We start from the raw sequence: 24,947 nt of genomic DNA on the forward strand, positions 1-24,947 counted from the left end.
TGTGAGGACGGTCCAGCCTCGGGCCCCGGGGCCATATGGACACAACACTTTACGCGGCTTTATTCTACACTAACTCTTTTAATCAAAGAGCTGCGTCCCTGCGTCTCCTCCACAAACTGACTCATTACAAACACGAGCTGTTAATTACACTCGTACATATGCATTTTTAATGGCGTCGCTATTACTCGCGCTCGTGCCACCGTCTAAAAGGATGTCCCAACATAAACGTGTATTTTGAGCTATAACTCTCATTAATGCACAAACACGCGTCGTAATCGCTGCGGCTCCGGCTCTCGTGAAGAGAACAGATCACCTCCGTTCTCTGTGTTTGGGGCCATAACTCAGACTCTTATGAAAATTATAAAGCCATGTATTAGTAATAAGCTCCAAATGCTTTATTTTATCTCACTCCATTATTCCCGTGTAAGTTTAATATTTGTATTATTACTTCAAATGGGTTTGCAGTGTAATGTGGAGGCCCATTTCTCAAACAGACACACACTTTGTTAATTATTGCTTGTTTTAATATGCTCAGCGTGAGCGTGCTTCACATAAAAGCCATGTGTTGTGAAAATAATGCCAGCAGTTACAAAAGAAAGAGACGGAGCCTGAGAGCAGAGACTCAGTCCAAACACACAGGGCCCCATTCTGCGGGGCCCCGAGCCACAATGCCCCGGGGCCTCTTTGAGCGTTTACACAGAGAGGTTAAAGACATGTAGATCTGCAGTCATCGCCCGCGGCAACCCTTCACACCGCCGCACGCATCATTAAGCACAAGAGGGTCAAAATTACTCCTAATAGTGTCAACAGATGGACTTTCCTTTATCACGCTGTGTCCGCCACATCCACCGCTCCTCCTCTTTCAGCTCGAACCAGCGCACGAAATGGGTCATTTGATAATCTGTACAAGAGGAAAATAAAAGAAGGTGTTACACAGATGTTGTCCCTCTAAGTATTGTTCACGTGGGTTTTACTGTCGCGCTAATTAAACCCGCGGCTCTGACACGGCTTCATTCTGTCCTTCTAATTCTGTCCTTTTTACTCTGACCTTCTTATTCTCTCCCTCTTATTCTGCGTGCGAAGCTCTCGAGGTCAAGAGGCGCAGACGGCCTCGCGCTGAAGTCAGCCACAAGCAAAACGCCGAGAAAAAGAACAGACTCAAATGGAAGGCGTTCAGAAAACAAGTCAAATTAGGCGTTGTTGACACCACTGAAGCTGCTTGTTTTTGGGCTGGGGCATTATCTCCTTTCAGCACAGCGCCTCTACTTTCCTTCTGCTTCTTTGTGCAATGACGGCTGGAAATGGCAATCAAAGAGCTGGAGATGACATATTTTTTATTTACGAGAACACTGCCTGGTTTTATGTGGACACCGAGCAAAGCGTGAATCCCATCTTACTCCACTGTACACAGTTTAAGTCCAAATAATTTATGGCGCGACCCCTCTATTTCCTGTCTGCGAGTCCCGCTGTTTTGTGTGCGGCGCATAGGCAAAGTCCCGGGGTGAGGCTGCTCTTCCGTTCAAAATGACGAGCGGCGCCGTACACTCTTTCCCGCTCCATTGTGTGCTTCATGGCTTGTGTCGGGGGAATCGCTCTGGAGCGGGTGACCTCTCCTCTTCCAGAGCTTGAATATGATGATGGCTGCGTCATGACTCGAATACCAACAGTATAATCTGAGGCTCCAGCCGAGCGCGGGCGGCCCTGTGCTCTAAACAAACCACACACAAAACAAACCACACAAAAAACATTCTAAACAAACCAGACAAAAAACATTCTAAACAAACCAGACAAAAAACATTCTAAACAAACCACACAAAAAACAAACCAGACACAAAAACATTCTAAACAAACAACACACACAAAAAACAAACCAGACAAAAAACAAACCAGACAAAAATTCTAAACAAACCAGACAAAAACAAACTACAGACAAAAAAAACAACTACAACACAAAAAAAAAAACAAACTACACAAAAAAACAAAAAACAAACTACAGACAAAAAAAATAAATAAAAAAATACTGTGAAAAACAAACTACTGGCCAAGGTCAAGCAGAAGTAAACATTCATCCTGATATAAAAGTGTATTGAACAGATACATATGTCCTCTAGTTTATGAAACTGTTGACCTTTTTTTCTGTTCCATTTTTGGTTCTAAAGTTCCATCTGTTTTAAACAGACCATGAATGAAACATGGAACAAAAATTATTTCCCAAATTTCAAAGACCCAAAAATCATGTAAATAAATGTTTGTATTTCATCATATCTTGTGTTATTCCATCTTTGAACTGTTGATGAAGGGACAGGATTTAAAAAAAAGTATTTAAAATGATAAAAATGTTCTTGGAAGGACTGACATATTTTATAGAAATAGTTTCTTTCATTTTGAAGTAATATTAAAGTTTTCAGAAGAAAAAAGTGACAAATGATGTAAAATCCTGCACCTTCTACTTGTTTGTACAATTTTCCCTCCGTTACTTTTCCCTCCGTTACCATGAACTTTCTTAATAAAAAATCTCATGAGTCAAAAAGTCAGAGGTTTTTCAACCTAATCTTGTACCATATGGTAGAAAACTATATGAAGCAAATATTCAAACCAGTTTGTTAAGGATATGGAAGTGAGAACCAAGAGTTATCACTGTTTGGATTTATTGACCAAAAAGTGCTGCATATTTCATTCCCTCCGTTACTGACATGAGTTTTTTTTATTTTTTGTCTTGAACTTGAAAGAATCTCACAGGTTTAACTTGACCCTGTTGGAGTGTAACTCTTTCCTACATTCTGATACTTTACTTATTTCAATAGTTCCTCTAGTTTCTGAATAAGAGACATTTGAATGTCAAAAATCTGACCCTGTTTCCTCCGTTAACACTTGACCGAACCCACTGCCACAAACACTCTAAACAAACTACTGAATATGATGATGTCATGACTCAAATACCAACAGTATAATCTGAGGCTCTAAACAAACCACACACAAAAAACAAACTACTGCGAGAAAACCAACTACTATGAAAAAGGAGACTCTAAACCTCGAGTCGTCCACGTTTTTCCTCCTGTGAGCTTCTGTTTGTAAAATGAAAATGTCAGAGCTGCTCATTTTAGCGACCGCCAGAATTTTTGTAAATATAAGAGCCACGATAAAACCAAAGATGAGGAAGAGTGTCGATGTTTATAGAACATAATCATCATCCAGTTTTCAGCGCACAAAATTAGGCAGCAAAATGATACATTTACAAAGGAAATAGACATTTAATCAATTAAATGTGAGTTATTCAGCACAGTACGAGAATTCAGAAATCTCCTGGAGAAGGACTTGGAAGAGAGCGGGAAACTACAGGACGAAGACTCCTGCTCTAAAAAAACTACTGTGAAAACAAACACTCTAAACAAACTACAGCTCGAAACAAACTACAGCTCGAAACAAACTACAGCTCTAAAAAACTACAGCTCTAAAAAAACACTCTAAAAAACTACGCTCTAAAAAACTACTGTGAAACAAACACTCGAAACAAAACAAACTACAGCTCGAAACAAACTACAGCTAAAAAAAACTACAGCTCTAAACAAACACTCTAAACAAACTACAGCTCTAAACAAACTACTGTGAAAACAAACACTCTAAACAAACTACAGCTCTAAAACAAACACTCTAAACAAACTACAAGCTCTAAACAAACTACACTCTAAAAAAACTACAGCTCTAAAAAAACTACTGTGAAAACAAACACTCTAAACAAACTACAGCTCTAAACAAACTACTGTGAAAACAAACACTCTAAAGAAACTACAGCTCTAAACAAACTACAGCTCGAAACAAACTACAGCTCTAAAAAACACTCTAAAGAAACTACAGCTCCAAGGGTGAGTTGTTGTACAGTTTAGGGAGTATATTTGTGACATAAGGGTGAGTTGTACAGTTGTAGGGAGTATTATTTGTGACATAAGGGTGAGTTGTACAGTTGTAGGGAGTATTATCTGTGACATAAGGGTGAGTTGTACAGTTGTAGGGAGTATTATTTGTGACATAAGGGTGAGTTGTACAGTTGTAGGGAGTATTATCTGTGACATAAGGGTGAGTTGTACAGTTGTAGGGAGTATTATCTGTGACATAAGGGTGAGTTGTACAGTTGTAGGGAGTATTATCTGTCAGTGTGATCACTCGTGGTGGTTTTTGGGGTTCAGTGTTTGTGGGGTGAGTTCTTTTTTTGCAGAGGGAAATATCTGATGAAGCTGAATTCTGAACTCAAATAAGAAACTGACCACTGAAGTTCTGTGATCTGCTGTTTATTTTTTAATATTTAACGATATTGTTCAAGTATTTTTACGGGGTCATTCTGCTTCATGGTTTAGTTTATATTTACTTCAGTGATGTTTCGTTCTTTAAACAGTTTCATCGTGACAGGACAAACAACTGAACAAACCCGAGACAGAGGAAAGGTTTGTGCATCATTAAAAAATCACCCAAATTACTTTCTGCAGTTTAAAAACACAGTGGAGCACTTTGTGTATCACTACATGATGACGTCACAAGGTGGAAGAGAGTGTTTTCTGTATGAGAGAAGAACCAGAACTCTAAATGTGCAGGTTTGTGTTAAACATGTGAATGAAACAAAACAACAGCAGAACAGAACAGATCAGAGAGCAGAGGATTATGGGACATGTAGTCTCAGTATGAACCAGAACAGAACAGGCCAACGTTTCATCTGTGGTTTAATTATTAATGTCAAACGTTAATTGTTTTAATGTAATTTAATTGTGACGGTATTAATTTATTCCTAAACAGAGAAACCTGCCGTCACCGCACTCTTTTATATCACCAAAGAATATTTATAATTCAAAACCTTTTTCTGAAACAGACTCCAGACAGAAAGTGACTCCATCGCTCAAGGAGACTGAAACAGGCTGAAACACACGAGCTGAAACACACGGGCTGAAACACACGAGCTGAAACGCACGAGCCGAAACGCACGAGCCGAAACGCACGAGCCGAAACACACGAAACGAACACGGGCCGAAACGCACGAGCTGAAACACGCACGAGCCGAAAACGCACGGCCGAAACACACGAGCCTGAAACACACGAGCTGAAACACACGAGGCTGAAACACACAGGCTGAAACACACGGGCTGAAACACACGAGCTGAAACACACGAGCTGAAACACACGAGCTGAAACACACAAGCTGAAACACACAGGCTGAAACACACAGGCTGAAACACACAGCTGAAACACACAAGCTGAAACACACAGGCTGAAACACACAGGCTGAAACACACAGGCTGAAACACACGAGCTGAAACATACAGGCTGAAACACACGGGCTGAAACACACGAGCTGAAACACACGAGCTGAAACACACGGGTTGAAACATACAGGCTGAAACATACAGGCTGAAACACACGGGCTGAAACACACGGCTGAAACACAGACCACAGCAACTTGTTATTCAATATATGGAACATGAGGATCATGTGCTCAGTTTCATTACAGAAGTTGAAGATCTGAAGTGTTTCTGTTCAGATCTGCGCCGTCGAGGAGAGAAAAAGTGACTTTTGTGGTTAATTATTGGTTGATTCTGTGATTTGTTGCGGCTCAGACCTTTTAACGAGAGTCTCTTTAAAATGGTTTCAGTGGGATTCTCCTGTTTTATGTTTTTGTGTCAGTGGTTTCAGTATTTTCTTTTATCATTATATTTGTCTGTATCTATACGTCGTGTTTCTAATATATAATAATATAAAGACTGAGTGGTTACTGTAAAAGTACAAGCTCATGTTCCGCAGAGTCATCTTACTCTGACTCCAGTGTTGATTCTTTACTCCAGCTCGGCTCTTACACACGTGTCACTTATAGAACTTTTTATTCTTTTATTCTGGTACAGTGTGTATGGTGTGAGCTCCTGTCGTCTGCAGTGTACTGACACATAAATGCACAAATATATTCAGAACATATAAGGTTTAGTTGTAAATTATAAATCACCATAGCAACAGTCTCCGTCCTGAAAGCCACACATAACCTCCAGCTCATTATCTAAAGAAGATAAGGCTGGAATAATGGGACAATTATGAAATCAATCATTCTCACATTTCCATTTTCTTTTGCTGTGAGTCCAAATCATTTACATGATTATGAAATATTGTAAATCAGACATTAGCCGTATGAATCCTAAAGTGATTTCACTCAGTATGTGTGTAGAGTCAGACTGACAATGACAAACCTCCTCCTGATGTTCTGCAGGAGCCGCTGATGGTCCGTTTCCTGGAGGAGGTCCCTCAGTGGCTCTCGTCTCACGCTCGTCCTGTCGACTCCTCCCATCACCTCACCTGGACCAGCTTCCTCCAGACCTTCCTCAGCCAAGGTTAGATGCTCACCAGCTTTTACCGATTCTTACAGATGCTTACAGACTCACACAGACTCACACAGACTCTCACAGACTCTCACAGACTCTCACAGACTCACAGACTCTCACAGACTCTCACAGACTCACACAGACTCACACAGACTCTCACAGACTCTCACAGACTCACACAGACTCACACAGACTCACACAGACTCACACAGACTCTCACAGACTCTCACAGACTCACACAGACTCACACAGACTCTCACAGACTCTCACACAGACTCACACAGACTCTCACAGACTCTCACAGACTCACACAGACTCTCACAGACTCACACAGACTCACACAGACTCTCACAGACTCTTACAGACTCTTACAGACTCTTACAGACTCTCACAGACTCTCACAGACTCTCACAGACTCTCACAGACTCTCACAGACTCTCACAGACTCTCACAGACTCTCACAGACTCTCACAGACTCACACAGACTCTCACAGACTCTCACAGACTCTCACAGACTCTCACAGACTCTCACAGACTCTCACAGACTCTTACAGACTCTCACAGACTCTCACAGACTCTCACAGACTCTCACAGACTCTCACAGACTCTCACAGACTCTCGGCGAATCTCACAGACTCTCACAGACTCTCACAGACTCTCACAGACTCTCACAGACTCTCACAGACTCTCACAGACTCTCACAGACTCTTACAGACTCTCACAGACTCTCACACACAGACTCTCACAGACTCTCACAGACTCTCACAGACTCTCACAGACTCTCACAGACTCTCACAGACTCTCACAGACTCTCACAGACTCTCACAGACTCTCACAGACTCTCACACAGACTCTCACAGACTCTCACAGACTCTCACAGACTCTCACAGACTCTCACAGACTCACACAGACTCTCACAGACTCTCACAGACTCTCTACAGACTCTCACAGACTCTTCACAGACTCTCACAGACTCTCACAGACTCTCACAGACTCTCACAGACTCTCACAGACTCTCACAGACTCTCACAGACTCACAGACTCTCACACAGACTCTCACAGACTCTCACAGACTCTCACAGACTCTCACAGACTCTCACAGACTCTCACAGACTCTCACAGACTCTCACAGACAGACTCTCACAGACTCACAGACTCGACTCACAGACTCTCTCCAGACTGACTGACTCTCACAGACTCTCTCCATGTGTGTGGTACCTGTGCAGGTGGTGTGGTGGAGGCCCTCCCTCCCTCTGACAGTGTGTCCTGTGTGACTGTGGACCTGCTGCTGGAGCCTGGGGGGAACATCTCGACGCTCTCGTGCAGAGACCTGCTCCAGAGCCGCTGTGGTCTGCAGGTCCTCGCCTCCTGTGTCCCACAAACGTCTGTGAGCCCAGAAACCCTCCGGTCCCTGTGCTCCCGCCTGGGACGGACCTGTCTCCAGAAGGGCGTCGTCGGACACGTGTCCCTCAGACTGGCCAGCTTCATCCACCGAACCTCCAACCAGAACAAGGTCAGACTCATGATAAAGAATAATAATAATAATAATAATAATAATAATCATCATCATCATCATCATGTAGAACTTATGGTCAGGTTCAAGACAACGAGGACAGGGTCTTACAGAGGGTTTCTGTCACTGTTTTAGTTCTACAGAGACAGAGGCTTTTGTGTGGTTCAGGATTTTCAAGATTTATTTTTTATTTTAAATTAAACTGAGCCAAGGTGAGAACAACATCCCTCTAATGATCTAATCTAATAATAATCATCATCTCTGTGAACTGTTTCCTATAAAAGAAAACTTCTGTTTATTCTATCCATATTCTATTCTAACACTAATCCATATTCAGTGTTCGGAGTAACAGATTACAAGTACCGGGATTACATAATCAGAGTACAAATGATGAGTAACTGTATTCAGTTACAGTTACTGTTTCAGTGAGTGGTAATTGGATTACAGTTACTTTGTTGAAATAAATGGATTACAGGGCAGTATTTTCCTGTTTTCACATTTTGGGCTAAATCCCTTTTTTTTTTCTTTTTTTTTTCTCGGTTATTCTACTCATTGCCAAACACAAAACCAGGACTAAACCAGGTCTAAACCAGGACTCAAACCAAGTCTAAAACCAGGACTAAACCAGGATTAAACCAGGTCTAAACCAGGTCTAAAACCAGGACTAAACCAGGTCTAAAACCAGGACTAAACAATATGACACTAACAGTAGTTGGACATAATTGAAGCATCAGTGTCTCATATAAAAATCATTTTTCTATCAGGATGTGGTCGTTACATTCATGTAGTTTAAAAAAACACGACAATATCAAGTAATCCAAAGTAATCAGATTACGTTACTCACTTTAAGTAATTTACTGGATTATGTTACAAACTACATTTTGGGGTGTGTAATCTGTAATCTGTAGGGGATTACATTTTAAAAGTCACTTTCCCAACACTATCCATATTTAGAAATGTAATTTGTCTTTGCGTCTGGACTCATTTGAACAAACCCACAGACTGGAGTCATTACAGATTATTGACTCTTCACAAACAAAAGGCTGTTGGTGTCATTTGCAGAAGTGAATCTCCGTAGACTCGGGGTTTTCTCCTGCGCTGGTGTTTAACAGCTCTGTGTTTGCACGGTGCCGCTGGATCACGTCAATAGTTGTTGGGGATAGAGGATCTATAGTGGCACAGAGAGGAGCCTCAGACTGCTCCCCAGAGGTCTACAACAGGAGGCCAAACAGTGTCTGCAGCCCGTCTAATAAAGTGTCAGAGCACATTGTGTGAGCGCACTTATCCACCATTTAAGACCTGCCCTTTCACCCCAAACACTGAGCCGTCGCTGTCAGACAATAGGTCATTCTAAAGTGATTTAACAGCTGTACGAGGACGCCCCGGCCGCGTTTAACCCCGCCTCCTCTCCGCTCTGAAACCTCCGCACAGACGAAGGCACGTGGCGTTTGTCAGGCTCGTTCTGCGCCCGTGTGATTGACGATACACCAGATAACTCTGTTTATGACGCCGGACCTCTGCTCTCCGCATGTGACTGCATCGACACAATATTGATCCAGAGAGGGAAGAAAAAAGCACTTTGAAATGTAATATAACCGGCCCTATGATATATGATTACACCGTCAACTCTGAAACACGGATAATCCACAAACACGAGATTAAACGAACGACGCGCGTTTGTTTAAAGAGCTCGAATTATTCTGACTTTATCTGTCGTTTATCTGTCGTTTCCTCGTCACACACACAGACCTGCACTTGTGTTTTGTGTCATTCACACATGTTTAACACACAAACCTGCGTATTGAGTTCGGTAACACTTTATAATAACTACACCTTACTTAGCCTTAATAAAGCATGAACAAAGACTTAATTAATAATGAGCAAAGATTTAATTAATAATGATTCACGTGTAGTAAATACTTAATAAAGGATCATTTGTCTTCACTTTAAAAAAAGCTCTCAAAAAGACTTAACAGAGAACAGCTGCTGAATGATCATTGAATTACATTATTAGTAAATCATTCTCTCGTAGTTTATTAATGATTAATAAATGCTCAGATGTTTAGTTCATGAGTAATTAAATATGAAATAATTATGAGTAACTATTTACAGCACAGGCAAATTAAGTGCAAGTGCTAATTAAGGTAGTAATTAAGTAGTTACTAAGCATGAATCATTATTAATTAAGCCTTTGTTCATGCTTTATTAAGGCTAAATAAGGTGGAGTTATTATAAAGTGTTACCCTGAGTTCTTTTGTCAAACTCAAAACACTCTGTTCCACCTTGTGATGTCATCATGTGGTGATCCAGGAAGTGCTCCACTGTGTTTTTAAACTCCACACACCTTCACTAGAATCACCTGGATCATTTCAGTCCTGGAGTCGCCGAACTCGACTGAATTAAAGGTAAAAGGAGCTGTTCACTTGAAAACTACCACTTCATGACATCACAAGGTGGAGCAGAGCGTTTGGAGCTTTGGAAATGTAACAGACTCAGAATAAAGATTTACTCAAATGTGTGTGACTGGAGTGTGGTCCTGGAGTGTGGTCCTGGAGTGTGGTCCTGGAGTGTGGTCCTGGAGTGTGGTCCTGGAGTGTGGTCTGGAGTGTGGTCCTGGAGTGTGGTCCTGGAGTGTGGTTGGAGTGTGGTCCTGGAGTGTGGTCCTGGAGTGTGGTCCTGGAGTGTGGGAGTGTGGTCTGGAGTGTGGTCTGGAGTGTGGTCCTGGAGTGTGGTCTGGAGTGTGGTCTGGAGTGTGGTCCTGGAGTGTGGTCTGGAGTGTGGTCTGGAGTGTGGTCCTGGAGTGTGGTTCTGGAGTGTGGTCCTGGAGTGTGGTCCTGGAGTGTGGTCCTGGAGTGTGGTCTGGAGTGTGGTCCTGGAGTGTGTGGAGTGTGGTCCTGGAGTGTGGTCCTGGAGTGTGGTCCTGGAGTGTGGTCCTGGAGTGTGGTTTGGAGTGTGGTCTGGAGTGTGGTCCTGGAGTGTGGTTCTGGAGTGTGGTCCTGGAGTGTGGTGGAGTGTGGTCCTGGAGTGTGGTGGGTGTGGTCCTGGAGTGTGGTCCTGGAGTGTGGTTTTGGAGTGTGGTGGAGTGTGGTCCTGGAGTGTGGTCTGGAGTGTGGTTTTGGAGTGTGGTCCTGGAGTGTGGTCCTGGAGTGTGGTCCTGGAGTGTGGTTTTGGAGTGTGGTCCTGGAGTGTGGTCCTGGAGTGTGGTCCTGGAGTGTGGTTTTGGAGTGTGGTCCTGGAGTGTGGTCCTGGAGTGTGGTCTGGAGTGTGGTCCTGGAGTGTGGTCCTGGAGTGTGGTCCTGGAGTGTGGTCCTGGAGTGTGGTCTGGAGTGTGGTCTGGAGTGTGGTCCTGGAGTGTGGTCCTGGAGTGTGGTTTTGGAGTGTGGTCCTGGAGTGTGGTCCTGGAGTGTGGTCTGGAGTGTCCTGGAGTGTGGTCCTGGAGTGTGGTCCTGGAGTGTGGTCCTGGAGTGTGGTCCTGGAGTGTGGAGTGTGGTCCTGGAGTGTGGAGTTGGTCCTGGAGTGTGGTCCTGGAGTGTGGTCCTGGAGTGTGGTCCTGGAGTGTGGTCCTGGAGTGTGGTCCTGGAGTGTGGTTTGGAGTGTGGTCCTGGAGTGTGGTCCTGGAGTGTGGTGGAGTGTGGTCCTGGAGTGTGGTCCTGGAGTGTGGTGTGGGGAGTGTGGTCCTGGAGTGTGGTCTGGAGTGTGGTCCTGGAGTGTCCTGGAGTGTGGTCCTGGAGTGTGGTCCTGGAGTGTGGTCTGGAGTGTGGTCTGGAGTGTGGTCCTGGAGTGTGGTCCTGGAGTGTGGTCTGGAGTGTGGTCTGGAGTGTGTCCTGTTGGAGTGTGGTGGAGTGTGGTCCTGGAGTGTGGTCCTGGAGTGTGTCCTGGAGTGTGGGAGTGTGGTCCTGGAGTGTGGTCCTGGAGTGTGGTCCTGGAGTGTGGTCCTGGAGTGTGGTTCTGGAGTGTGGTCCTGGAGTGTGGTCCTGGAGTGTGGTCCTGGAGTGTGGTCCTGGAGTGTGGTCCTGGAGTGTGGTCCTGGAGTGTGGTCTGGAGTGTCTGGAGTGTGGTGTGGTCCTGGAGTGTGGTCTGGAGTGTGGTCTGGTGTGGTCTGGAGTGTGGTCTGGAGTGTGTCTGGAGTGTCTGGAGTGTGGTCCTGGAGTGTGGTCCTGGAGTGTGGTCCTGGAGTGTGGTCCTGGAGTGTGGAGTGTCCTGGAGTGTGTCCTGGAGTGTGGTCTAGTGTGGTCTGGAGTGTGGTCCTGGAGTGTGGTTCTGGAGTGTGGTTCTGGAGTGTGGTTCTGGAGTGTGGTCTGGAGTGTGGTCTGGAGTGTGGTCTGGAGTGTGGTCCTGGAGTGTTCTGGAGTGTGGTCCTGGAGTGTGGTCCTGGAGTGTGGTCCTGAGTGTGGTCCTGGAGTGTGGAGTGTCCTGGAGTGTGGTCCTGGAGTGTGGTTTGGAGTGTGGTGTGGTCCTGGAGTGTGGTCCTGGAGTGTGGTCTGGAGTGTGGTCCTGGAGTGTGGTCTGGAGTGTGGTAGTGTGGTCTGGAGTGTGGTCCTGGAGTGTGGTCCTGGAGTGTGCTGGAGTGTCCTGGAGTGTGGTCCTGGAGTGTGGTTTTGGAGTGTGGTCTGGAGTGTGGTCCTGGAGTGTCCTGGAGTGTATCCTGGAGTGTGGTGGAGTGTGGTCCTGGAGTGTGGTCAGTCTGGAGTGTTGGAGTCCTGGATCCTGGAGTGTGGTCCTGGAGTGTGTCCTGGAGTGTGTCCTGGAGTGTCCTGGAGTGTGTCCTGAGTGTGTGGTCCTGATGTGGTCCTGGAGTGTGGTCCTGGAGTGTGGTCCTGGTTTAAATCGTTTGTGATGTTGGAGCTTTAATGAAACTTGTTCCGCTTCATGAATTTGAATGATTTTAATTACAACAGTGACGATCTCCTGCCAGAGGTCGTCACTGATTCATTACCAGTAAATAACTGACATATTTTAATTAAATGTTCTGAATTGTTTTAGACGTAAACTTCACTGACCACAGGGATATAAATAAATAAATATATGAATATCTTCATGTCATATTTTTGGTGATTAAAATCCTTGTGGTATGTTTCATATTCAGAGATTGACTAAATAAAAGTGAACTTCTATTCATTTGTGTTAATTATCTTTTCCAAAAAAAAAAAAAAAAAAATCACAAGGACAGAAAGCGTCCTTCTCCCAGACTGTTAAAAATTATATAATGAGAGCCATCAAATCATTTTTTACTCACAATCAGCCCAGACATGAATGCTTTTCAGCAGCAGCATAATTAAGAGCGACTAAACGCCGCACTTGAATAGATCAGGACATTAAAGACGCTGCATTCTCGGCCATCTCCCTCCACGGCTCAGACACACAGCGCCACATGGGCAAAGCTCTCTGCATTTAAACATCAATTTAGATTCAAACCTGTTGCTAAAAGCACTTTCTGTGGCGCGTGGAAGTGGGTCACATATGTTTGCCCTTCAGTCTCTCGTCACATTGTGGAGCCGCGGGGCCCCAGCTGCAGCGTCAGGCTCTTTAATGAGAGCGGCCGGCCATAGAAAACAGGTACAATCCAGGCGTACGTCTCCCACAGCTTTGTTAAGAACCACAAAGGGACGGATCTGGACCCACCGCGCTCAGATCCGTGCAGGGGCCTGAAGGAAGCGCGGAGCATACTGATGAACACGGCACACGAGCCCCCGCACATGTGTAAGGGCCCGCGTTACACTGCTCCGATCTGTGTGATAATGTCGTTTCATCGTCAAAAAAACGGAATATTTAGTCTGTTTTTAAACTCGAACACCTTCACTAGACTCGTGTGCGATTCTCGTTTCTACTGAACTAAACTGTGCTCAGGTCCACGCGCGAGTCTGAAGGAAACACACAGCGGTTTAACGAACACTTAACGAACCTCTGCAAATCTACAGCATTAGTATCATTTTGTTTTGAAGACTTTTCCAGTACTGATGGGAAACTGTTAATCAGCAAATAACCACAAACAAATAAACCGACAGCAGCGCAAATGAAGAGTCATAAAGAGCTGAAATGTTACGAATAAATGCCCCAAACCCAACAATTCTTTCTCTCAAACACACACACACACACACACACACACACACACACACACACACACACACACACACACACACACACTTTCTCTCTCGCACATTCTTCAGAGGGACATTTGCATTAGTGGCAGCAGCGTTTACTTTGACAAATAGGAGCGGCTCAGGAAAAGCAGGAAAAGCCCGAGTGCCACTTCGTTATGACCAAGTGCTTCGTGTGTGATTTATGTGGCCCCGGCGAGGGGAGGGCATCCAGCTTAGGTTATTATGGGACAAATTAGCCCTGTTTAAGCAGAAGGCCACGACTGCACCTGACCCCTTAATATACTTATAATGACGCCATTTACTAAACATATCAGCCAGCGTCTCCTCCGAGGCTGCGAGGTCTGTGCTCCCGACGGGTTTGTGCAACATCACAATCTCGTGTTGTCATTTTGGAAAATTTCTGACCAAAAAACTAACTTCTGTATTGTTTTTTTTTTCTGGCCACTGCACAGTTGGACTCGTTCCTGTGTTTGGGCGACACATTTTGGAGAATAATCCAGTGGCTCCAGTTGATAAAGCCTCCAGATGTTGTGATATTTCTTGTTTCTCACCACCTGGTTTTAAAAAGAAGAATAACTTGAGTTGTCGTGTGATTAAATCAGACGTGTTCTGCAAAATGGAGGTTCAGATGTTTCTCCTCCAGGTTCTAGAAGTTTCTTCTCACTGACTCTCTGAACTTTTGTTTGGAGCGATGTTGTGTCGTAATTTTAGTCCAAATGTTAAAAAAAACCAAAAAACTCCAGGCCCACAGTTTGATGTAGTCCTGGTTTAGTCCTGGTTTAGTCCTGGTTTAGTCCTGGTTTAGTCCTGGTTTATTCCTGGTTTAGTCCTGGTTTTAGTCCTGGTTTAGTCCTGGTTTATTCCTGGTTTAGTCCTGGTTTAGTCCTGGTTTATTCCTGGTTTTAGTCTGGTTTAGTCCTGGTTTTAGTCCTGGTTTAGTCCTGGTTTATTCCTGGTTTAGTCCTGGTTCAGTCCTGGTTTTAGTCCTGGTTTAGTCCTGGTTTATTCCTGGTTTAGTCCTGGTTTATTCCTGGTTCAGTTCTGGTTTAGTTCTGGTTCAGTCCCAACACATGGTTTAGTCCTGGTTTACATGTGTGAATATTGGTGAGTAGAGTTTGAACCGGGCTCTCCTGTGGCTCCTGTAGCTCCTGTGGCTCCTGTAGCTCCTGTGGCTCCTGTAGCTCCTGTGGCTCCTGTGGCTCCTGTGGCTCCTGTGCTCCTGTGGCTCCTGTGGCTCCTGCAGCTCCTGCGGCTCCTGCGCCGGGTCGTTTGGTGACCTGAGGCACTGACCTGTGACCTGGTGCTCTGACGTCTGTTTTCAGTGACTCTTTCAGGTGGTTTTGTTGTTTCTTTGTGGTGTTTTTCTGCAGGTTTGGGCCCTTGACCTGCAGCTCTCGTACAGCGATGACCTGGCCCTGACCCCCACGCTGCTCCACAGCACTCAGGGAGCGCTCGCCTCCGCCGCCACGCTCGCCTCCGCCGCCTCGCCGCCGCCACCGCTCGCCCCGCCGCCCGCCGCCGCCACCGCCGCCACCGCTCGCCTCCGCCGCCAGCGCTCGCCTCCACCAGCGCTCGCCTCCGCCGCCAGCGCCCTGCACGTGCCAGTGCCACGCGCACAAACATCGCCTCACAAAGTATGTTTTCATTACACATATTTTAATGAGAGTTCAAGCCTTTAGACAATGAGATTCTGCACATTCATCGGCCGTTTGAGGTTTTGTTCGAGAGCAAAGTGAAAATACTGAATTTATTAAATGTTTGAATTCCAGAGCAGACGGAGCAGAGCAGAGCTGATCCTCTGAACACCTGAAGCAAACGTCAGAAAATTACTCATATTCAGTGTTATTTGCAAAAGCTGCAGGTTTTTGTAAGAAGCAGGTAGAAGCTCCAACTCCAGCACGAGCAAAAACGACTTTAAAATAAAATTAAAGGACTCATGTTGCACGGCTTTTTTCCCCGACATTTTAATGTCATTTCCTGGTCACACACAGACCTGCAGCTGTGTTTTGTTTCATTCACATGTTGAACGCACAAACCTGCACTTTTAGCTGGAGCTGCTGATCTCTCCTGAACTACAAGTACAAAGACAGACTCATAATAAAGAGTTACTGAAACAAGCAGAAGTCCAGCTCTGAGTGTGAGGAGAGAACAACACTGTGACGTGTCTTAAAACTCACAGGAGTTCAGTTTGTTTAATCCACGACCTTTGAGTAAATGCAGCTCAGTAGTTTACGTCTTAACGTGAACAGAATCATTGTGATCTGAAGGAAAACCACATCAGAGAATTATATTTCTGATGTTAAAAAACAATATGATGAAGACAAAATAAATGAATTGCAATTTATTTCATTCAACAACAGAAAATAAAATAATAATATAATAATAAAAGTATTTGAGCTCAAGATGTGTCCAGCAGAGAGAGAGAAGACCGGGGTTTTCTTCAGTGTTTTTATGAGACGTTTTCAGGTTGTGTGTTGTGTTGTGTTTGTGTGTTGTGTTTGTGTGTTGTGTGTTTGTGTGTTTGTGTGTTGTGTTTGTGCGTATGACAGAGTTAGTTGTGTGTTTGCTGGTCCTTTAGACTGTGTGTGTATAAACCTTTATCTTAAATACCACTAAACAGTGTAATTATGCTCTGAGTTCGCTGGTGTTTAGGACGAGCATTCATTATCATTTTGATAGATGAGTCTAAATAATCAACACATTAATAATTCATATCATTTTCATTATGTATGTGTGTGTGTGTGTGTGTGTGTGTGTGTCTGCGCTCACACCTCATCAGCTCGCTGCCAGGCCTTAAACAAAAGGTTCTTTTTATTAGCACAGAGCCGGAGTTTACGCTTGTTAATCTGGAGCTTGTAGTATTTTATCAACCGTTCATTTAGGCTCCGGCCCGACGCTGCTGCTCCACCGAGCGACTCCACCGAGCGACTCCACCGAGCGACTCCACCGAGCGACTCCACCGAGCGACTCCACCGAGCGACTCCACCGAGCGACTCCACCGAGCGACTCCACCGAGCGTCCAGCGGCCGTCACCAGAGGCCAGCACATTACAAACACAATTAAAGCGGCTGGATGCACAGTGTGACAGCTCCGTGTGTGTGTGTGTGTGTGTGTGTGTGTGTGTGTGTGTGTGTGTGTGTGTGTGTGTGTGGTTTTCAGATGATGTGAGACTCGCAGACGGAGGCAAATTTCTCTGTTAAAAACATTTGACTTTATCATGAAATAGTTCAAAAGTTGAATCACAAATGTTTAATGTCATATTTTCTACTGGTGACTGAACACATGAACTTTCTGTTACAACAAAAACCTACATTTTACAGAGTTCCCACAGTCATGGAAATCCTGGAAAACTCATGGAATTATAGTGTCTGTTTCCCACAGCTCCAGTGTTGTGTTCAGTTCTCATGAGTCTGTTCTGATTATTTGTGAACGTCTGAGTCTTTCGTTTAAAGACGTGACAATAAACACACTGACAGGATTTAAAATGTTCAAAACTATAATCCCAAACTATAAGGTGAAAGGAAAGAGTTAATGTTTCAGATTTACACCTAAAAGTCTGATCAGTTCTACACATGTAGGTGCTGGAAAGTCATGGAAAATTCACTTTACATTTTCATCATGCAATAATAATTTGATTTGAACCTGTGTGTTTTTTTGTGTGTGTTTTATGGAATATTTGTTTGTGTTTCTTGTTTTCAGTTTTCGATGGAGAAGCGTTTCGCCGTCCTGAGCAGCCAACTGTTCCACGCCAACCTGTCCACGCTCTACCGCAGCACCTTCTTTCAGATGTGTAAAGTCCGGGGCCTCGGCTTCAACAAGGAGGTGTTTCACACGAGAGACGAGGAGGAGGAGGAGGTTCTTCTAATCATGTTCTTCTCCACACTTATGTCCTTCTTTTATTATTCTCAGAAGAAACAAGGCACACTGTTTGCTCTTTACGACAGCTCAGACCGACGCCGCATCGGAATGATGTAAGTCCTCAAAGAATTTCAAAGAGTCACGATATTATAAAACATAATCCGTAAATGAATAATGCTCTTCATTTATAGTAAATCAAACTACAAGCGTTAAAACAGAAGATGTAATAAAACCACCTGTCGTTAAGGTTTGTGTAGAAGTATGTGTTTCTGTGCTGGTCACTGGGCAGGACGGTGACGCAGAGTCCACTCAATGAACTCCAGTGTGATATTTGTGTTGTTGTTGCCGTGAGCCGCTGACAGCTCGGGGTTTAGCGCGTCTGGGCAGAGGCTGTTTCAGGATTAACATGGTGAATGTTCCTGTGAAACCTGCCGCCGTTTAAGCCGCAGGTTATTCACCATATTCATCACCGGGATCCTCTCCTCCCACGGCCTGTAATCGCTCTGAGCCGGGCCCCGCGAGACGCCGCTCCAAACTTCTATTGACCCGCGTCCAGATGAGGTGCGCAGGTCTCATTAGTGCACCCGTTTGTGTTGGCTGTTTGAGCAGAGCGGCGCGCGACAGTCCCGAGGGAGCGCTCCTGACCTTTGCTCACAGCCTGTCAGTCATCCATCAGGAGACGTCTTCCTCCAGAACACAGGGACAAAGCAATTTGAAGGTGCGTGTGCTAATGACTTAATGATCCCTCTCTATCTGTGTCACAAAGGCTGCGCTCCACTTCCCTATCGGCAGCTACAGTATGTTACCAGCACAAGGTTAACAAGTCTTTTCTACGCTGAGTAATTACTGCACGATTAAGTGTTCATGTTTCTTTTAGGAGCTGATGAAGAGCATTGAAGAGTTTGTGCAGAAGAAGCAGCAGCAGCAGCAGCAGCAGTGTGGTCACTAACAGCACATCCCCATTGTCCTTTTGACAGTTTGAACTCACTCACAGATGTTCAAACAAAACTAAAGGAAATCAATAATAAGACTCGAACAGTAAAGGCAGCAGGGAGATTTGAATGAAAAGATAATCAGACTATTTGATGTTTGTGTGATTGTGGCGCCGCGTGGCCTTGTGGGAGACAAACTTAAATCAGCACCTCGGCCTGGATTTCCTCCATCAGCCCGTGCACCTGCTCCATCCACAGATACAACACTTAATGTAGGATTTCTATGAGAGACCTTCACACGCTTCAGGCGCTCAGGACCGTCTCAGGGCTGCACACACACACACACAGTACACACAGATACACACACAGCACACACAGATACACACACAGTACACACAGATACACACACACACAGTACACACACATACACACACACACAGTACACACAGAGGGTTTGTGTCAACAGACGGTGCATACAGCAAACTGGAAATGTAACGTTTTAACATGAATTATGCTTTTTAAACGGTCAATGCATTGTTTTTTTAATATATCTCTTATATCAAACTTATGCTGCTCTGCTGCTGTAAGGATCATTTTTCACTGATTCTCTCTCTTTACACGCGGCTCTTTCCATTTAACGATTCAACAACAATTAACAATTAAAATTTCTCTTGAATGAGCAAAACTCCTTAAAATATCACCAATAAACCAAGATCTGAAATCCATGAATAGTTTGAACCTTAAATAATGTTTTGTGTCCTCATCAAATAACCTGTTTTCATTTATTTTGTTCAAATTGGCCCTTGAGTGCTCAGTCCCACTGCGTGACATCATCAGGTGGTGTTCTGGAATGCTCCTCTGTGTTTACACTCATTTTGCACTCACTTATTGAGCAGCCAAAAAAACAGCTATTGTGTTTAGCATGATTTAAACTGCCCCACACCTGTGCACCGTCCACAGGTGGAACCAGGACTGGGAGGCTTCTACCTGCGTTACATTTATTATTATTATTATTAACATTAATTTTATGCCACAGCCTATTCATAAAACACCACGGCTAAGGTCCAACCAAACCTGAAAAATGTAATATAAGAATTTTAGAATAACGACCACAGACTGTATAAAAAATAAAATATATACAGTCTGTGATAATGACCAGGGTTGTGAAGAAGCATCTGCAATATTAATTAATGATGAGACAAAAAAACAACAACACAAAAGTGTGTGTGATTACAAGTGTTTTCTGCTATAAAGTCATATTCTGTATTTTGAGTTTTCTGGGGTTTTTTTGTTTTTTTTGTTTTTTGTTTTGCGGTTGCTTCGTTCTTTCCAGGGGAACGTTTGTGCAGCGCCGTGTTTCTGTCCGGGAGGAAAACGGTGACGTACAGGTACAAACAAACTCCAGCTGCTGCAGTTTGACCATAAAACCGTTAATATGATGATAAAACCGTAAAACCCTGAGTGTGACGGGTTCAGATCCGGCGCTTCATCAAAATCCAACAGTTTGAGGATCATTTTCCCCGCGCTCGTGCAGCCGCGTGCTTTACTTTACCTGTTTCCCGCGATCACCTTTTATTAGCGGTGTCGAGCTAATGCTAATGCTAATGTCAACTTCCGCTGTTTCCGGTCCGGGCCTGTGCGCGCGCGGGCCTCATCACAAACTCGAACTCTGATCTAAAAACTAGAGCCCGACCGATATGAAACCGATATAACGGGAGTTGGCGCTGCCGATATAATCGCCGATATATTTAGTGATGTAAAAATTCACTGTAAATGTTGAATTGTTTAAAAAACTTAGGTTTGGCTCTGGTGGATTTTAAATTGGGTTTATTTAGGCAACATTTATTGTTATTCTGCCTCTTTACATCATATTTACAGACAGTAGTTTGGCTTAGTGGCATTTTTGTATCACATTCTACACACTAGTGATGGGGATTCCAGTTCTTTTTAGAGAACCGGCTCTTTTGGCTCGGCTCACTAAAAGCTGCTGGTTCTTTTCGGCCGATATGCCTAAAGTTGCCCATATCAGCCGATAATATCGGCCAACCGATATATCGGTCAGGCTCTATTAAAAACTCTAAACTCAAAACTAAAAACTCTGAGGAACAAACCAGAGCTCATGAGTCTGAACGAGCAGGAGCAGGATTTAAAATAAAAACACTGGGACATTCCTGGTTTGTGGCGGTTTGTCATAATAAAATAGTGAAAACTTGGCACTTTCATGACAAACACGTGTCACTATCGTCACATTTTCTTTGTGTTTTATTGTTTTTAAGCAGCTTTTCTGTATTTTACCTAAACAAATGAAAGTTTATGTCTCTTTACTGTTGCAGGATCAGAAATAGAGGCACCTGGGACATTTCTTGTGTAAAACTGGAACAAATCAGTGTTTTTGTATAAATCTGTGGGACAGAGACACAGGGTCAGGACTGGGACTGTCCCAGGGACACAGGGACGACTGGACATATTACTCCAAACTCATTTATTATGAAGGAAATCCTCAGACTTCTCCATGGCTTTTTACTCAAAGTGCTCCTGTTCCCGAGCTCTGTGGGGCGCTCCTTTGGCCGCTCCGTGCCCGGCTCCGCGCCCGGCTCCGCGCCCGGCTCCGCGCCGGCTCCGCGCCCGGCTCCGCGCCCGGCTCCGCGCCCGGCTCCGCGCCCGGCTCTGTGCCTCTCCCTCTGGCCTCGGAGGTTCTGACTTGTCACCTGCAGCAGCGCAGACTTCCTCCGTGGACATCGTTCTGCGTGCGCTACAGCTCCGTGCGTAACGACCAGTTCGGCTGCTCCAACTTCAACTGGAACGTCCAGGGATCGAACTACCACATCCTCCGCACCGGCTGCTTCCCCTTCATCAAGTACCACTGCACCAAAGCTCCGCCGCAGGACCTGCACCTCGAGGACATGTTCTTCTCCGCACTCAAAGTCATCAACCTCGGTCAGTATCCACCGGTCAGTACTTCAGTCTGTGGTCAGTACTTCAGTCTGTGGTCAGTACTTCACAGTCAGTGGTCAGTATTTCAGTCTGTGGTCAGTACCTCACAGTCAGTGGTCAGTACCTCACAGTCAGTGGTCAGTACTTCACACTCTGTGGTCAGTACTTCACAGTCAATGGTCAGTACTTCAGTCTGTGGTCAGTACTTCACAGTCTGTGGTCAGTACTTCAGTCTGTGATCAGTACTTCACAGTCTGTGGTCAGTATTTCAGTCTGTGGTCAGTACTTCACACTCTGTGGTCAGTACTTCACAGTCAATGGTCAGTACTTCAGTCTGTGGTCAGTACTTCAGTCTGTGGTCAGTACTTCACAGTCTGTGGTCAGTATTTCAGTCTGTGGTCAGTACTTCACACTCTGTGGTCAGTACTTCACAGTCAATGGTCAGTACTTCAGTCTGTGGTCAGTACTTCAGTCTGTGGTCAGTACTTCACAGTCTGTGGTCAGTACTTCAGTCTGTGGTCAGTACTTCACAGTCTGTGGTCAGTATTTCAGTCTGTGGTCAGTACTTCAGTCTGTGGTCAGTATTTCAGTCTGTGGTCAGTACCTCACAGTCAGTGGTCAGTACTTCACACTGTGGTCAGTACTTCACAGTCAATGGTCAGTACTTCAGTCTGTGGTCAGTACTTCACAGTCTGTGGTCAGTATTTCAGTCTGTGGTCAGTACTTCAGTCTGTGGTCAGTACTTCAGTCTGTGGTCAGTACTTCACAGTCAATGGTCAGTACTTCAGTCTGTGGTCAGTTCAGTCTGTGATTGTGTAGTGAAACATAAATAATCGATGTGTTTAAATTCTCAGTTTTACAAATTTATTATTGATTAAAATATCCAGAGTTTAAGGAAAATCATCTGCTCCTTATTCCTGTTTATTCAGTTTGACTCACAGTAAATTTAATGTTTTCTTTAAGCAACTTTAAATTTCACCTCCTCTAGTGATTCAGATCATTTAAAACACAATAATACATATTGATCAACTGCTATAGTGATTAACTGATACAAAATAAATTGATTAAAATGAGCGATTTACATTTAAATTCTAAACTGCTCTGACTTTAGATGTGTTTTTATTATTTGTGATTACAGAATGTTTTTTTTGTATTTAAGTGAATGGAGTGAAAGTACAATTATGACTTATTTTAACCGGTGTTACTTTACTCATATTGTGGCACTGAATCATATTTTAAACATATTTTTCTTATTTTATTCTCACATCATTTTGTTCAGTTTGAATAAACACGTGTCATTTTTATCCCACTGGTTCTTGTCGTGTGTTTGTGGCCTGATCCCGCAGATTCTCAGGAAACATTCATGTTGTTCTCGTTTGATTTCCTGGTGTCGTCAGGTCTCCCGTGTTTGGCGTACGGCCTCGGCTGCTGGATGGTGATCGGAGCCTCAGAGACGGTGCAGACTTCAGCCGGACCCGTCACCGTCTATTTCGCCTACAAAGAACAAGAAGGAGCTCAGTATTAAAAGCCTCTGCTCTGCTGCTTTTTCTCATGAATAATGTAAAGTTTGAAGCTGCTGCGCTTGCGTCCGTTCTGCGTGTTGTTACAACACTGACCCTGTGTGAAAGGTAACTATCTGTTATTAACATTTGATGAGAAACATGAGAATTCCTCCTGTTTTCACTGGCCGTTCTGACTGAGGCTCCTGTTTCAGACGCACAAAGAGCCGTGTATGAGCGACATAGGATTACATTTAGAGCACCACCGCTTGACCTCTGCTCATCTGCAAACTCTCAAACTCTAAAAAAGACTCAAACTCTAAAAGACTCAAACTCTCTCAAACTCTGAAACGCTGAAAGACTCTGAAACTGTGAAACTGTGAAAGACTCTCAAGAGACGTGCTTTATCTCTAAACTTTGGCAGTAGCCTCCCTGGATATAAAAAATATATATATTTCGTTTTAACATTCATGATTATTTTTTAAATCATATAATAATTTTGATCACCATTTGATTAAAAGACTAAATCGTTTATGAAATATAGACTATTAAAGATGCACTGTGCAACTTTCCATCACCTGCTTTATGTATTTATGTATTTATTTCAGTTCTTTTACAGTGGAGCAGAGTGTGACGAGCTGCTGGTGGCTCCCGGGCTCCAGGTTGGAGACTCCTGCCTGAATGTGTAGGAAAATATAAAACTCTAAAGTTCTGATCTTCTGAATATGTGAGGACTCAAAGTGGTTCAGATTTTATTAATCAAAAGTTAAACTAAACAAAATCTTTCCATCTGTATCAGCGACGTGTGATCGATGTTTTACGTCTTATGGCTCTTTAGGTCGTTTGTTTTGGTTCTGTCCGGTGCTACAAACAGTTTGGACTGATATATTCCACAGGTTCAGGCCCCTGATCCTCTCACTGTTTGTCCTGCTGTAGTGACCAGGATATGGATCATCTTCATACACAAAAAAATAAATAAATAAATCATTAGGATTGTGACAGTTGCAGAGCTCAAACTGGAAATCATGAACTCCACCGTCTTTTATTAACTGTTTTAATGAACTGACTTTGGGGCCGAGCTGAAAATAAACGTCATGAACAAAACCAGGGACTGGACTCGTTCTTCAAAATCTGCTCCACATTTTTGAGTTCATTAAGATAATTCAAGTTATCACACTGTGTTTTGGTGGTTTTTAGATTTTGAAATGTGGTGGTGTTGTGTCGTCATGTGTCTGTGTATAAATGTATGTATACCTGTATATATGTGATATACATATGTGTATGTGTATGTGTTAGTAGTTTTCAGACTCTCGAGGGGCGAGGACCTGATTTTCGTTTGATCACTTTGTAATTTGCCACAAATCTTCAAAGGTAAATACGCAAATGGTGAACATGATATTTTCAATTATTGACTAAACCCAAGAATGTTCTTCCTCACCCACGATGCTCGTCTGTTCACAGAGACACGTGCAACAACTGATCTTCATCTCAGACGACTGAATGAACCTGGAGGTGGGTCTCCGTTGGTGGTGTTTGTTTTTTGGTGGTGTTTTCGCTGACCGCGGTTCCTCGTGGGGCGTCGCGGTTCCTCGTGGGGCGTCGCGGTTCCTCGCGGGGCGTCGCGGTTCCTCGCGGGGCGTCGCGGGTCCAGGGGGCGCTGTGACAAACTGCCTTATTGATTTCTTTGCTTTTCTCGCTGACGTCGTTTCTCAGCTCGTCTTTTGGCTCGAGGGTTTTTCACTTTAACAACAATGAAACCA

At 44.2% G+C, this 24,947-nt stretch overlaps 2 protein-coding genes across 2 annotated transcripts in view; both read left to right on the plus strand.

The window, feature by feature from the left end:
• Positions 1-18,771, plus strand: part of iqch (IQ motif containing H) — a 40,717-nt gene extending 21,946 nt beyond the window's left edge. Inside the window, 8 exon segments of the mRNA XM_055155935.1 lie at positions 1,084-1,184; positions 6,197-6,359; positions 7,577-7,863; positions 15,335-15,598; positions 17,664-17,786; positions 17,874-17,935; positions 18,432-18,540; positions 18,700-18,771. Of these exon segments, the coding sequence (XP_055011910.1) occupies positions 1,084-1,184; positions 6,197-6,359; positions 7,577-7,863; positions 15,335-15,598; positions 17,664-17,786; positions 17,874-17,935; positions 18,432-18,540; positions 18,700-18,771 (1,181 nt within the window).
• Positions 18,772-21,241: 2,470 nt separating this feature from the next.
• cunh15orf61 (chromosome unknown C15orf61 homolog) lies at positions 21,242-24,678 on the plus strand. Its single transcript, XM_055155778.1, has 4 exons — positions 21,242-21,324; positions 21,432-21,691; positions 23,086-24,558; positions 24,649-24,678. The coding sequence occupies exons 1-3, from the start codon at positions 21,242-21,244 to the stop codon at positions 23,211-23,213; spliced, it is 471 nt and encodes a 156-aa protein (XP_055011753.1). The 3' UTR covers positions 23,214-24,558; positions 24,649-24,678.
• Positions 24,679-24,947: the final 269 nt, after the last annotated feature.

This window comes from Boleophthalmus pectinirostris, unplaced genomic scaffold (genome assembly GCF_026225935.1).
Source record: "Boleophthalmus pectinirostris isolate CB_2022bp ecotype Guang Dong unplaced genomic scaffold, ASM2622593v1 HiC_scaffold_2, whole genome shotgun sequence".
Lineage (NCBI taxonomy): Eukaryota > Metazoa > Chordata > Actinopteri > Gobiiformes > Gobiidae > Boleophthalmus > Boleophthalmus pectinirostris.